Source organism: Myxocyprinus asiaticus, chromosome 44 (assembly GCF_019703515.2).
Source record: "Myxocyprinus asiaticus isolate MX2 ecotype Aquarium Trade chromosome 44, UBuf_Myxa_2, whole genome shotgun sequence".
NCBI classification, from domain to species: domain Eukaryota; kingdom Metazoa; phylum Chordata; class Actinopteri; order Cypriniformes; family Catostomidae; genus Myxocyprinus; species Myxocyprinus asiaticus.
Window position 1 is genome coordinate 15,299,463 of NC_059387.1, and position 14,739 is coordinate 15,314,201.

The window sequence follows — 14,739 nt, forward strand, 5'->3', positions numbered from 1 at the left end:
CTTTCAGTTGGGTTGAAGTCAAGACTCAGTGGTAGCCAATTCATGTGTGAAATTTCAGTAATTGTCTTAGTTGTTTTCTTTTCTTGATGCAGGCCAATAATTTGCCCCATCTGAAACACAGTAACATCTTTTCCACAACTACGTGATACGGCATCCGACATGATTGTTTAAGAAATGAGAAGTATTGTGCTGGGTAGCTCAACGAGTAAAGACGCTGGCTACCACCCCTGGAGTCACAAGTTCATATCCAGGGTGTGCTAAGTGACTCCAGCCAGGTCTCCTAAGCAACCAAATTGGCCCGGTTGCTAGGGAGGGTAGAGTCACATGGGGTAACCTCCTCGTGGTCACTATAATGTGGTTCACTCTCGGTGGGACATGTGGTGAGTTGTGCGTGGATGCCGCGGAGAATAGTGTGAAGCCTCCACGTGTGCTATGTCTCCGCAGTAACGTGCTCAACAAGCCATGTGATAAGATGTGTGGATTGATGGTCTCAGACATGGAGGTAACTGAGATTTGTCCTCCACCACCCGAATTGAGGTGAGTCACTATGCCACCACGAGGACTTAGAGCGCATTGGGAATTGGGCATCCCAAATTGGGGAGGAAAGGGGAGGGGAAAAAAATAAATAAATAAATGAGAAGCTGCACATTGCATCAGTTAGGGTTCAAAGAATTGTTGCCAGCTGAAACATATTAATCACTGCAATAATGATCCAATCATAGGCTCTTAAGGATCTGCTTATTTAAATCCAAATGACGACTTGCCATCATCCAACAGAATATAAATAAAGATTACTGAGTTCACATTTAATAAGGATGAATATGATTTAAGATTAAATAAAACAAAATAAAATCACAGGAAAATAAAACGTATTTACTTATCTTTGAGGAAAAATTCGAACGTAGTCGAATGAGTCCACTTAAACTACATTTCCCATGATGCTCGAGAAGCACTTCCTATTGTTGTCATGTGATTTTTCTCAGCGTACATAATGAGCAACGCATGAGTAGCTGCGGTGGTTCACAAACGTTTTATTGTACAAAACAACGTATTTTAGTGTTTATAGAATTATTAATACTGGAGAAACGCCGTAGTTTAATGCAATACGACGAAATTTGCCTTATTTCTGCACATCTGGAGCCTGAATCATGGCGGAATTGGGGGAGCAGGTAGGATTCTAAATGAAGAACATTTCTGTTTTCAAATGAACGTGTACTGTATTCTATACGTGTGTTTATTTGTGCATGTTTTATTTTGAATGCATGTAGGCTATTTGAGATGTGAATGGTCTTTGTAAAGTATTTTAACGAGATAAAGACGTGTTATTTGAGCTTGCAAGCTAACAGGATAGTTTGACACTTGCCAATATTATTGCTACAGCATCAAGAGTACTTTATAACAAACACCTTGTAAGTAATATATAGTCTTATAGGCTGTTTTCGATCATGGGTGTAGCACCTTTCTCTTTGTTATCACAAGTATTTCTGTTTGAAAGAAGCATAGGAATAATTGTTTCCTGTTAATGCAGTAATAACAATGCATTGCTTTTTTCTTACTTTGAAATCACGATATTGAAAATCTGTCAGCACGTAAGATGAGAGATCAGATGGGTGAAAATAATTGTAAAACTTGAATCTGTTTTATTTTACAGGGCAGAAAACCAAGTGATGAGTCAACAGATGACTCTGAGGTAATTTCAAGATCGGGACATTGAGATCGGGACAGTCAGGACAGTAATTCAGATTTGTACTTAATCTGCTTTACTGGCATCACTACAGAATAATACATTTTAATTCAACTATATATATATATATATATATATATATATATATATATATATATATATATATTTGTTTTATAAATGCTAGAAGAAGAAAAAAAATATTATATTATTTAAATATTTATGTTTTTCCTTAAATGTTTCCTTTACAAAAATAAATAGATAGATAAATAGGTTTTTTAATTAGCAATAATAGCTGGAAGATATACAGCTGTTAATGTAACTCCATGGCGGTAATATTATAGACACACTTTTGCTGGAAAAAAAATGCCTTACGGTACATCATCACTGATAGGTTTGTAATTTTTAACCCATTCTTATTGATGCTTCTAAGACTATCAAAAGTTATTCTCACAATTTCAACAAAACCTAGTCTGTGTTAGTCAGTTTAATAACTTTACCTTGGTGACTGATTCAAACTAAGTTTAAATCAGCAGAATTTGCAACATTATTCAACACAGAAAACCTAAAGTTTGCATTGCATGAAAACACGTACAAGACCGGCGAATGCATGATGTTGTGAAAATACAGGCCTCTTGCTGTGCAATCATATCAGTTAAAAACATGTTTTACAGGACAATTATTTGAGATTAAAGGTGTCATTATTTGATTATTCTCTCATCATTTACTCACCTTCATGCCATCCCAGATGTGTATGACTTTTTTTCATATATTTCAGCTCTGTTGGTCCAGTCAATGGAAATAAATGAGTATCAAAACTTTGAAGCTCCATACATAAAGACAGCATAAAAGTTATCCATACGACTCCAGTGATTCAATCCATATCTTCTGAAGCGATGTGATAGGTGTGGGTGAGAAACAAATCAATATTTAAGTCCTTTTGTTTTTTTTGTTTTTTTTACTATAAATTCTCCTCCCTGCCCAGTAGGTGGTGATATGCACGAAGGATTTGTATCGTCAAAAACAAAAGAATGTGAAAGTGGATATTTATAGGGAAAAAAAAGGACTTATTTATCTGTTTCTCACCCACACCTATCATATCGCTTCTGAAGACATAGATTTAGGTGGTTTTCACACTGGGCATATTTGCTGCAGTGCAATTGTTCCTGGCGCCCCCCGCAGCGTTGGTCTGGTTTCAGACTCTTGTTTGATCCTGTTGAACCCCGGTGATTTTACATCATCAACTTGCATCATCACAAACATGCACATGATGGAAAGCACAACGCGGGTCACTATATTTGTGTGTTCGTTATTAATTTTGTGTCATTATGCACACCAGAGTGAATGACACTTACGCCTCTGTGCAGTTGTACATGTCTAGGGGAAGGAGACTATATCTGATGCTCACAAACGCTCTTTTTTGAGGACACAGCTGGTTGCATGCTCACTCACTCACATATATAAAAGGCACCTTACCTTTTCTGTGTCCCTCAACATTTCCCTGCAACTCATGATGCGTGTGTGTGTTTGTTTTTGTGCAACTGATGATGTCATCATGCTTAATTTGGCAAAAATGCATGCGCAAGTCATTTTACTTCCTGAACAAGTGCATTACCGATTACAGGTTGCTTTCTCACTTATGCGAACCGCGCCACAGACCCAGTGCAATCAAACTCAGACCACCACCTACAGGTAGTCTCGGGTTCGGTACTGCGGTGCGCTTCCCGGTTCGCATGACAGCTTTCACATTACCAACTTTTCATGCGAACCATGCTCTGTTTAGGACTAAACTGCCAGTGTGAAAGCACCCTTAACCACTGGAGTCATATGGATTACTTTTATGTTTCTTTTATGTTTCCTTCATGTGCTTTTTGGAGCTTCAAAGTTCAGGCCACCATTCACTTGCATTGAATGGACCTACAGAGCTGAGATATTTTCCTAAGAATCTTTGTGTTGTGCAGAAGAAAGAAAGTCATACACATCTGGGATTTCATGAGGGTGAGTAAATGATGAGAATTTATATTTTTTGGTGAGCTATTCCTTTAATACTGTATGTAGCCTAATTGTATAGGAATCTGGTAGCCTTTTAAATACACAGTGTAACCATGAGTGACAATCAGCTTTAATTGTTTAATAATCAACCTAAAGAACTTCACAATTGAAATCACAAACTGTCTTCTGCATGCACCCGTACACCTTGAAGAGCATGATTTTGTTTTCCTTTGGAATCACCAGAAGCCACTGTTTGTTCAGTTCAGAATTGTTGCGCATGTCTCTCTCCCTTCCCCATAGCTTATAACTTCCTGATGTTATCGTAGACAAATTGAAGATGTTATATTCTCCGACGGATTTTTATTTTAGTTAAATTCAATTTTAATTAACTAATTTGCACTCTGGCTTCTACAGAAGCATACTATTATTTAACACCTTGGATCTCATGGTCCGTGTGTCCTAAAATGTATCATTTGTATCTGCCATGCAATTATGTAATCCAAATTATGCAGCCCTCTCTAGGGCATCTCACTTTTTGTATTGTGTTATATTTTGTCTTGGGGATGGGGGATTCACAATCAGTTCAAAAAGAAAGATTTGAGAAGCCCTCATAAAAAAGATTGTTGTAGATTTAAGCATTCTTCCATTTCTTATATCCCGCGATACCCCACAATCAAAAAAAATTATATTTAGGCTCATGAAGAAAAGAATGCACCTCTCAAAACTGGAGGGAACATGTCACAGCCTTTAAATGTGATGTCACGCAATGAAATGAGAAAGGATGCTGGCAGGGTTTGACATTAATCTGTGGTTTTGAGAATCGATGCTTCAGATAGTTTGTAACTAGACAGAGGCAAAGAATGAGGGATGAGCAAAAGACAGAGTGTGTAGATGGTCACACCACTCCAGAAAAGGAGCAATTAAAGACAGACTTCCCTTCATACCCAGCTCCCCAGGGCACCAGTTAGGAGCAGCAGGGAATGAGGCACAACACTCATCCACCACATCGCCGTGGCGATGGCAAACACTAACAAGAGGAAGAAATTACGGGATATAAAACAGGAGTGATATTATCCACCCCTCCCCACTGTAGAAAGTTTGTCAAGATTTCTTTCTCCCTTTCTCTCCATCCCTGTCTGTAATGGCTTTGTAGACCATGGCAAATGCTCAGGCATTAGAAATGTCACATCTGGACAGAACAGGAAATGGACAAGGGAGTTGTTGGTGATGAGAAAAATAAATGGGTTACACTTTATTTTACAGTGTCCATGTTACAGTGTAATTACACAAATAAATACTGAGTAATTAATTTACAACATGTACTTACTCTAGGGTTTGGATTAGGGTTAGTTATATGTAGTTATGCATAATTTACTGTTATTACTATAGTCAGTACAGGTAATATGTGTAACAAGGACACTGTAAAATAAAGTGTTACCAGAAAATGTTTGTGTGGCAGCGGGGGCGTGGTCGAGCGTCCGCCTGGAGATAAAGCGGTAAGGGTGCATACACTTGAGCCAGATTATGATTAACACCTGTTTCCAATTGCAGTGAGCTTGGGGAGAGTGGTATATAAGAGACCACGCCACCGACAAGAAGAGAGAGAGAGTCTGGCACAGAGAGACCAGTTGTGAAGCTGATGAGTTTGTGAAGCTGAAAAGCTGTTATTTTGGAAGCTGTAAAGCATGGAAGTTGATTAATTAAAAAGCCTTACGTGTGATTTGAAGCACCCAGTTTCCCGTGTCCTCCTTCCCTCCCTGTGTGAAGTTCCTTACACTGGTGCAGAAACCCGGGAATTGTAATCGAAGACGGTACGCCTCATGGAGACCTCACCATTGGCAGAAGTTCTCAAGTCCCTCACCGGCCTGCACCACTCCCACCAACAGGCGATCCGGAGCCGCCTCAGCCAGGAGAAAGCCCCAGCTGCGACCCCGAACAAAAGTAGCCCCATGCCCACGCTCATGAGGATGGGGTGGAAGATGACCCAGAAGCCTTCATCGACCTCTTTGAGCGGACTGCTGAGATCTGTGGTTGGTCGCGTGCTCAATGGGTGGCCCGGCTGATTCCTTTGTTGACCAGGGAGGCCCAACTCGCAGCTCAACAACTGCCAGTGGCTAGTCTCCTGGCTTACAGTGACCTGAAGAAGACCATCCTGCAACAGGTTGGCCGAAGTCCAGAACAGTATCGTCAGTTTTTCCAGTCAGTGGAGTTGGAAAAGACCGGCCGCCCGTTTGCCTTCTCCCAACGACTCAGAGAAGCCTGCCAAAAATGACTGCTGGCAGGGGACCGCGGCATCAAGGGAGTTATCGACCAGGTGGTGCTGGAGCAGCTGATCCGTCGGCTCCCGAAAGGGACGGCGGAATGTGTCCAGTGCTACTGCCCGGCGTCGCTGGAGGAAGTGGTCCAATTGGCGGAGGAACATATGACGGCGTACCTGTGGGCGGAAGAGCCCTCCCACTCTCTCTCTCCTCCCCCTGTTTTCTCCCCGATCCCGTCTCCCTCCCCTCTCACTCTGCTTTCTCCCCACAGGCCATCCCAGTACCACGGAGGCATGGAATCCCACCGTCTAAGCCGGCTTCCTGTTCACGGGGGTTTGTCCCCCCCCCACAGCGACTTCATTGCCCCACCGCTCTCCCCCTCAGGTGGATGTGCCCGCCGACGCAGGTGCTGGTGTAGTGCCTGGGCCAGCCTGCTGGAGCTGTGGGGATCCGGAGTCAATGCCCTGTTTTGGAGCTGGGAACTGTGGTCCAGATCCCTGACACTCCACAGGCTGCCCCCGATCGGGTTGGAGGGTACAGGATACCGGTAAGAGTCAAGGGGAGTACACACCAAGCCTTTGTGGATAGGGGTTGTAACCAGACCACTCTCCACCAATGCTTGGTTCAACATGAGGCTTTGGGCTCAACCAAAAGGGTGAGGGTGAAGTGTGTGCACAGGGATATTCACAACTACCCGGTAGTGACCCTCTTTATTAAATTTTGGGGAACAAAGCGTAGAGTGGAGGCCATGGTCGCCTCACCCATTCACTGATTCTGGGAACTAATTGGCCGGAATTAAAAATATGTTAAAGGGAATGTGTGTGGATGGGTCCTGCGCAAAAAGCTGCGAGATGTGAAATGTGCAATGCTTTGGCAGGGGAGGCAGAGCCGGGCCGTCTTCGTCAGCTCCACGTCAGGGTGACGTGAGGGGGGCGAGGCCGTGGCCCCTCCCATCCTCAGGGGATTTCCCGAGGGGATTTCCCTCTGGAGCAGTCAAAAGACGAAAACCTCAGGCACGCCTTCGACCAAGTGAAAGTTATTGATGGTCAGCAACTCCAGCCGAACATCACACTTTCTTATCCGTATTTTGCAATAATAAAGGAGCGGTTGTATAGAGTGACGCAAGATGCTCAAACAAAGGAAGATACAACCCAGCTCTTAATACTGCAGAGCCGCTGTGAAATGTTGTTCCAGGCGGCTCATTATAATCCGATGGCGGGTCACTTAGGGGAGAGGAAAACACTGAACTGACTAACAGCCCAGTTTTATTGGCCAGGCATTGGCGCCGATGTTTGCAGTTGGTGTGCGGCATGCCGTGAATGTCAGCTGGTGAATCCACCGGCCACCCCAGGAGCACTATTGCACCCCCTTCTGCTGATCGAGTTCCCCTTCGAAAGAATTGGCATGGACCTCGTCGGGCCATTAGAGCGGTCAGCACACGAACATCACTTTGTATTAGTCCTGGTGGACTATGCAACACGATATCCGGAAGCAGTGCCTCTACGCAACATCTCAGCACACAGTGTTACAGAGGCACTCTTCAAAATAATCTCCCAGGTGGGGATTTCAAAAGAAATCCTCACTGATCAAGGCACAACATTTATGTCACGGACACTTTGTGAACTTTATGAATTGTTGGGTATTAAGTTGATTCGCACCAGTGTTTACCATCCACAAACAGATGGCTTGGTGGAGCGATTTAATAGAACCCTTAAAAATATGATTAGAAAGTTCATGCACGAGGATGCTAGAAATTGGGACAAATGTCTCGATCCCCTGTTATTCGCAGTACGAGAGGTCCCGCAAGCCTCCACAGGGTTTTCCCCATTCGAGCTGTTGTATGGGCGGTGCTTGCGCGGCGTGCTTGATGTCATACGCGAAGCTTGGGAGGAGGGACCTTCAACCAGTAAGAATGAAATCCAATACGTTCTTGATCCTAGAGCAAAACTCCACACTTTGGGGCAACTAACACAGGAGATTTGCTCCAAGCTCAGTAATGTCAAAGCCAACTGTATAACAGGGGAACTCGGCTGTGGGAATTTGCACCAGGAGAAAAAGTGCTCGTATTACTCCCCACATCGGGCTCCAAATTAATCGCCAAATGGCAAGGACCATTTGAGGTCACACGACAAGTGGGGGATCTCGATTATGAGGTAAAGCGAACCAATAGAGGAGGCTCACGTCAAATATACTACCTCAACCTCCTGAAATTGTGGCGGGAGGTGGTCCCTGTGACCTTGGCTATGGTAGTTCCGGAGAGGGCAGAGCTCGGGCCGGTGGTGAATATAAAACACAGTCATATCACCCCGGTCACTTGTGGAGACCACCTCTCACCTTGTCAAGTCGCAGAGGTTGCCAAATTTGTAGATGTGTTTTCCCCTCTGCTGGGTTGTACAAACCTCATCCAGCACCACATCGACCGAGCCGAGGGTAGTGGTACGTAGCTGTCCCTACCAATTGCCCAAACACACAAAAAAAAAAAAAAAATAGTTCGGGAAGAATTGGATGCAATGCTCGATATGGGGGTAATAGAGGAATCCCACAGCAATTGGTTCAGCCCGGTTGTTCTGGTTCCTAAGAGCGACGGGTCTGTATGGTTCTGTGTGGATTATGGAAAAGTCAACGCAGTGTCTAAATTCGATGCCTACCCAATGCCTCGCATTGAGTTATTGGATCGGTTGGGCACCACTGGATTTGACAAAGGGTTATTGGCAGATCCCCTTGACACCAATTTCCAGTGAAAAAACTGCCTTCTCCACACCGTTCGGATTACACCAATTTGTGACACTTCCATTCGGTTTGTTTGGTGCCCCGGCCACGTTTCAGCGCCTCCATCGACCAAATCCTGAGACCACATTCGGCTTACACCGCTGCCTTTTTGGATGATATCATCATTTACAGCAATGATTGGCAGCGGCATATGCTGCATCTGAGGGCGGCTCTGAAGTCGCTGCGACGGGCGGGACTCACAGCAAACCCCACGAAGTGTGCGATTGGACGGGTGGAGGTACGGTATCTGGGGTTCCACTTGGGCCATGGGCAGGCGCGTCCCCAAATTGACAAGACTGCGGCAATTGCAACCTGCCCGAGACCCAAGACCAAAAAGGGGGTGAGACAGTTCCTGGGGCTGGCTGAGGTTTGTGCCTAATTATTCGGACGTCACCAGCCCACTGACTGATCTCACTAAAAAGGGAGCTCCAGACCCGGTCCAGTGGACAGAGCAGTGTCAACAGGCATTTACACAAGTTAAAGCCGCACTTTGTGGGGGGCCGCTTTTACATTCGCCTGATCTATCTCTCCCTTTTGTCTTACAGATGGACGCTTCAGACAGAGGGCTGGGGGAGGTGCTCTCGCAGGTGGTGGAGGGGGAGGAATGCCCGGTGCTGTACATTTAGTCGCAAGCTCTGGCTGAGGGAGACTAAGTACAGCACCATTAAAAAAGAGTGTCTTGCCATCAAATGGGTGGTCCTCACTCTCCGGTACTACCTGTTGGGGCGGGCCTTCACTCTGTGTTCAGACCACGCCCCACTCCAATGGCTCCACCGCATGAAGGTTACCAATGCTCGGATCACCCATTGGTATCTAGCTCTTCAGCCGTTTAAGTTCAAGGTGGTCCACAGACTTGGAGCGCAGATGGCTGTCGCCGACTTCCTTTCCAGAAATGGGGGGGGAGTGGTAGACAGGCTGGATGTCTCTCTGGTCTGAGTCGGGCGGTTGGGTTATGTGGCAGCGGTGGCATGGTTGAGCGTCTGCCCGGAGAGAGAGAGGGAGAAAGTGGTAAGGGTGCATACATTTGAGCCAGATTATGATTAACACCTGTTTCCAATTGCAGTGAGCTTGGGGAGAGCGGTATATAAGAGACCACGGCACCGACAAGAAGAGAGAGAGAGTCTGGCACAGTTGTGAAGCTGATGAGTTTGTGAAGCTGAAAAGCTGTTGTGTTATTTTGGAAGCTGTAAAGTGTGGAAGTTGATTAATTAAAAAGCCTTACCTGTGATTCGAAGCACCCAGTTTCTGTGTACTCCTTCCCTCCCTGTGTGAAGTTCCTTACAGTTTGCTAAAATGAAACACTACCCATACCTTCAGTCTGTCGATGAATCTTATTCATTGTACTACTTGGTTGGGACTTATTATTATACTTATATTTGCAACAGAATAACTGCAATGTTCTTGTTTTGAATAAAAGTTTTATACTCAAAGTCAAAAATGTAAATGTATTGTATTACAAGACTCCTATAAGAGTTTTATTTAGCAACGTGGGTTTTTTTTTGTTTGTTTTTTGTTTGTTTTTTTTGGTGTTTTGTTTGCCTGTATTATTAGAAAGTATGACTTTTGACATGTCACGGTCCAGACTTGAACCTGCATCGCTCACGTAAGCAGTTCTAACACGTTGCGAGCATATGCACTAACGCTGCATCATGGCTTTGACATTGAAATTCAGCTGTAGAAGCAAAAGGTCATGCAGGTCATCAAAATTCAGCATGAAACATTATCCCATTCACGTTCATGCGAAGTCAACAAAATGCTAATTTGATATTTATGTTTTTGCTCTTATTTAATAACTGTGAGTAACTATGTGAACTAGTGAATCAGTCTCACATTCTGGTACCTCTGACTAAAAGTTGAATTGAAGATGCAAAAATAATAAAGTATGTACGTCTATGTTGTGTATCAGGAGGAGGACACAGAGGAGGAGCCTAAATTGAAGTATGAGCGGCTGACCAATGGGGTGACAGAGATCTTGCAGAAGGATGCGGCCAGCTGCATGACAGTGCATGACAAGGTCTTTAGAACTCTACTCTTTTGCATGTATTAAATAAAAACAAGACACATGTGTTTGTATGCCTTTCATATGGTTCATATAAAGAATCTAAAATAAATCAAACTGACAATTATAAACTTAAAAAAATAATTTTTTTTATTATTATTTTTTTTACAATCTGAATTCTAATTACACAGCTCTAAATACTGAATACCAGTTACAATTCCATGATTCACGAATTTATTATTAAAATTATATAATTGTTTTATTTTATTTGTGTATCTCAGGATTTAAATGTATCATATTCCAAATGCAAATCTTTTTCAGATATTTTAAGATGTATTGATGTCTGGGAGCAGTTTCATATATCTGCGACCAGGAAATGTTACTGATTGGTTAAAAAATAAATGTATTGCTTGTACTCTAGCACAGTATCAAAAATGAGACTCTGACCTCTCCCTTCCACACCATACCTCTCTCAGAGAAGAGCTCATGCACAAACATTCACAGGCCAACAGCCTTTCACTGCTTCCTTTTCATTTCCTCTACTTTTAGATTTTTATGCCTTTTTTGCCTGTCCTCTTTCAGTTTTTTCCCGGGCTTGATATTTTTGTTGGTGGAACATTCTACGTGTACTGGTTAATCATCATGGCAGCTGGTTCACTCATGCATGGACGCTGTGGATGAATAGTCATACCTAGTTATGTCTCCACACCTGATGTTTTATTAACCGCTATTGATTTTTCCTGCTTTTTCCCTGGGGACATCGTCCTCCCCTTCCATCTTTCCAAAAAAAAGGCTAGCTTGCAAGATGAGACATTGAAAAGCTGAATTTCCAAAGAGAGTCCCCCATTTTTTCACTCTTTTACCTTCTCTTACTTTCTCTTACATCTCTTTCTCTTTAGTCTCTTCCCTTTAGTCTTTTATATGTGCGTTCCTATGTACATTCTCCTACCTAGACATACACACACACTCCAGGACATGCTAGCAGCCCACCTGCCTAATGTTGCCTCATATTATAAGTGCCAGGAATCCACATTTTATTTCAGCAATTTCATTTTGATAAATCCCTTTTAAGAGCCACTGAGGCTGGTGTGTCCACCCCTTTTATTTATTTATTTGTGGCTGATTTTATTTTGGGGGATTGTGGGTGGTTCTGTTTTACATGCTCAGCTGTGCATGTAAACATAAGCATTTCATTATAGACTGCAGTGAAGCATGGGGTGGCTCGGTGTGCCGCGACAGAGAAAGGTCTGCACACGTTAAGCAGAGGTGTGTGTGTGTTTGGACACAGGCTAACCTCAGTTTAAAAGAAGAGCTCATTCTGTGTGTGTTATAGTATGACAGGGTTTGCAAAATCAACCCTATTTGCTATCTTAATTTATAATGTTTATTCAAAATATAATAACTTTCTCCACCTCTAAGATATCTAATGGATAAAATCAGGTCCTGTTCTATTTTTTTCGTTTTGAATATACTGTTTCACTCCAGACTTATTTCACACTGAAATCAGAAACAGTAGGTTGACTTTTCTTTAGTTAAAATCGGTCCATGCTTACCGTAATGTGAAACATTCCCCCAGTGGCCAAAGCAGTAAGTGTTGTTGGGCGAATAGGCCCATGTGAATGCAATTTACAGTGTGTAATGTCCACGGAGAGGCCCCAAAAGTGAGTTTTTGTTTTCGGCTGTACAGGCTGTAATACAGTGAAGAGGAATGTGGTTTTTTTACAGACTGAAACCCCCCAATCCAGTCCCCAAACCTAAACATCAGTGGAGTAAAATGTAATGTTAGAGGGGGAAAAAAAGCAACCTCAGAATTGCGCTTGTCACTGATTATGCAAATGTGATTACTTCCTGGTTTCAATGTGGGATCCGAACATGGGTCTCCCACGCTGCTGACACAGTGTGATTTTAGTTGCGCCATAGGGGAACATAATCACGCTGGAGGCAATGCAAGGATGTCTGATGGGAGATGCCGCTTGTCAGTAAGTCGGCATAATGTATCTGAACCTAGGGCACTGAAAGTATCGTAAACAACATGCCGACCTCCCATGTGATCACCTTGATTACTCAAATATGTCACATTACAGAAAAAATGGGTTGCAAACACCATTTTATATTAATTTGAACAGATAAATGGAAACACAGTATTTAAGAGTGAACAGCTTGCAAAGACTTGAATATAGTAAAGGCTAGCTCATGAGTTGCTTAATAAAATAAATATATATAGTTTTCTCCTAGACTGTAAAAACGAGAACTCTTGAACAAGAGTTCGTTTTAATATCGTTTTTATTCATTAAACAACATACAAATTTTGAATTTGTTGGAGGTAATATTGGGAATTCAGATAATAGCAAATGTTTTTCTATATGTGAAACTCTGAAATATGGCTGGGCAATATGACGATATATGTCGTGGTGACGATATAAAGTTTCACTTGGCAGAGATTTTGCTATATCGTGTATATTGCGATATGTAGATATCTGTGTGCAGCGTGACCATATCTATCAGTGGGCATGCTTCACGTGAAACTGAAACCAGGCTTGAGCGGGGAATGAATTAGATGGTTATTTGCCTGCGCTGGTTTAATGTCAGATTCACTACAGGAATTATGCCGATCAGGCAACGACGCAAATATGCCCACAAACTCGTGGCTGATTATTTGCAATTCTGATTTTGCGGGCCTGTTCTGAGCACTCTACAGCGGAGGATGCAGAAGTCCACCGTGATCTGACTGACACACTCTTCCGGGACAGCATCACTGTGATCCAGACACCTGGATCATCTCTTTAACATGCCGAGGTGTGCTTGACTACACCGCATATCTGTACATCTCCATTTGATGAATTTTTGCTGATGTGATCAAAAGAAAAGTTAAGAAAATGAAAGGGAGCCTGTTATTAAAACAGGTGCGACAAGGGGGCCTGGGTAGCTCAGCGAGTACTGACGCTGACTACCAACCCTGGAGTTGCGAGTTTGAATCCAGGGCATGCTGAGTGACTCTAGCCAGGTCTCCTAAGCAACCAAATTGGCCCAGTTGCTAGGGAGGGTAGAGTCACATGGGGTAACCTCCTCGTGGTCATGATTAGGGGTTCTCGCTCTCAATGGGGAGCGTGGTAAGTTGTGCGTGGATCGCGGAGAGTAGCATGAGCCTCCACGTGCTGTGAGTCTCCGCGGTGTCATGCACAGCGAGCCACGTGATAAGATGCGCATATTGACGGTCTCAGAAGAGGAGGCAACTGAGACTTGTCCTCCGCCACCTGGATTGAGGTGAGTAACCGCACCACCATGAGGACCTACTTAGTAGTGGGAATTGGGCATTCCAAATTGGGAAGAAAAAAGGGGATTAATATATATATATATATAAAAACAGGTGCGACATCTGGTTCACAAAAGCTGACACTGATTAGAAAATGTTAATCTGCAAATTGTCGCGTGGCGATAATCACTTGTAAAACAATGTTTAAACGCCTTCAAATAAAGCACGCTCAAGAATATTATGAAAGCCAAAATATGCGCTCTGCATTAATTCCGCATACATTTTTTTTTATTTTTATTTTTTTTTATTTATTTTTTTTTTGCAAGAAGTGTTTATAAATATATTTTACATTTATTTTCTGCAAGACATGTTATTTTCGTTGTGTATTATCTACTAAAGTCATGTAATATTTTCTTTGTTACTTTGCTTTGAAAAGATCTTCAGTTTCTTGAGGAAAATTTATAACAAAACTGGTCCACAACATTTTAGACTGAAATGTGGCATAATGTGAAATTTAGTATTATGGTAAAGTTGATTTTAAAACTGAGTGTTTATTTTATTTTTAATTTTGTTTGTCAAGTTCTAAATAAAGAGAAAATTATGTAAGAGGAAGTTTTCATTAAAAAGTATTTATTTCACTGACTATTTCCAAAAATAGGCATTACATTATGGGTTATTTATTATGTTAACTGATTTTAATTGGCATTCCAGAATAAAAATGACTTTATATAGCGATATATATCGTTATCGTGATATAAAATTACTCATATCGTGATATATGATTTTG

At 42.6% G+C, this 14,739-nt stretch overlaps 1 protein-coding gene across 1 annotated transcript in view; it reads left to right on the forward strand.

Annotated features, from left to right (window-relative positions):
* Positions 1–973: 973 nt before the first annotated feature.
* The window catches only part of LOC127434086 (vacuolar protein sorting-associated protein 41 homolog), a 44,149-nt gene continuing 30,383 nt past the window's right edge, over positions 974–14,739 (forward strand). Inside the window, exons 1-3 of the mRNA XM_051686547.1 lie at positions 974–1,169; positions 1,652–1,690; positions 10,607–10,714. Of these exons, the coding sequence (XP_051542507.1) occupies positions 1,149–1,169; positions 1,652–1,690; positions 10,607–10,714 (168 nt within the window). The 5' untranslated portion in view covers positions 974–1,148. The remainder of the gene's footprint in view (positions 1,170–1,651; positions 1,691–10,606; positions 10,715–14,739) is intronic.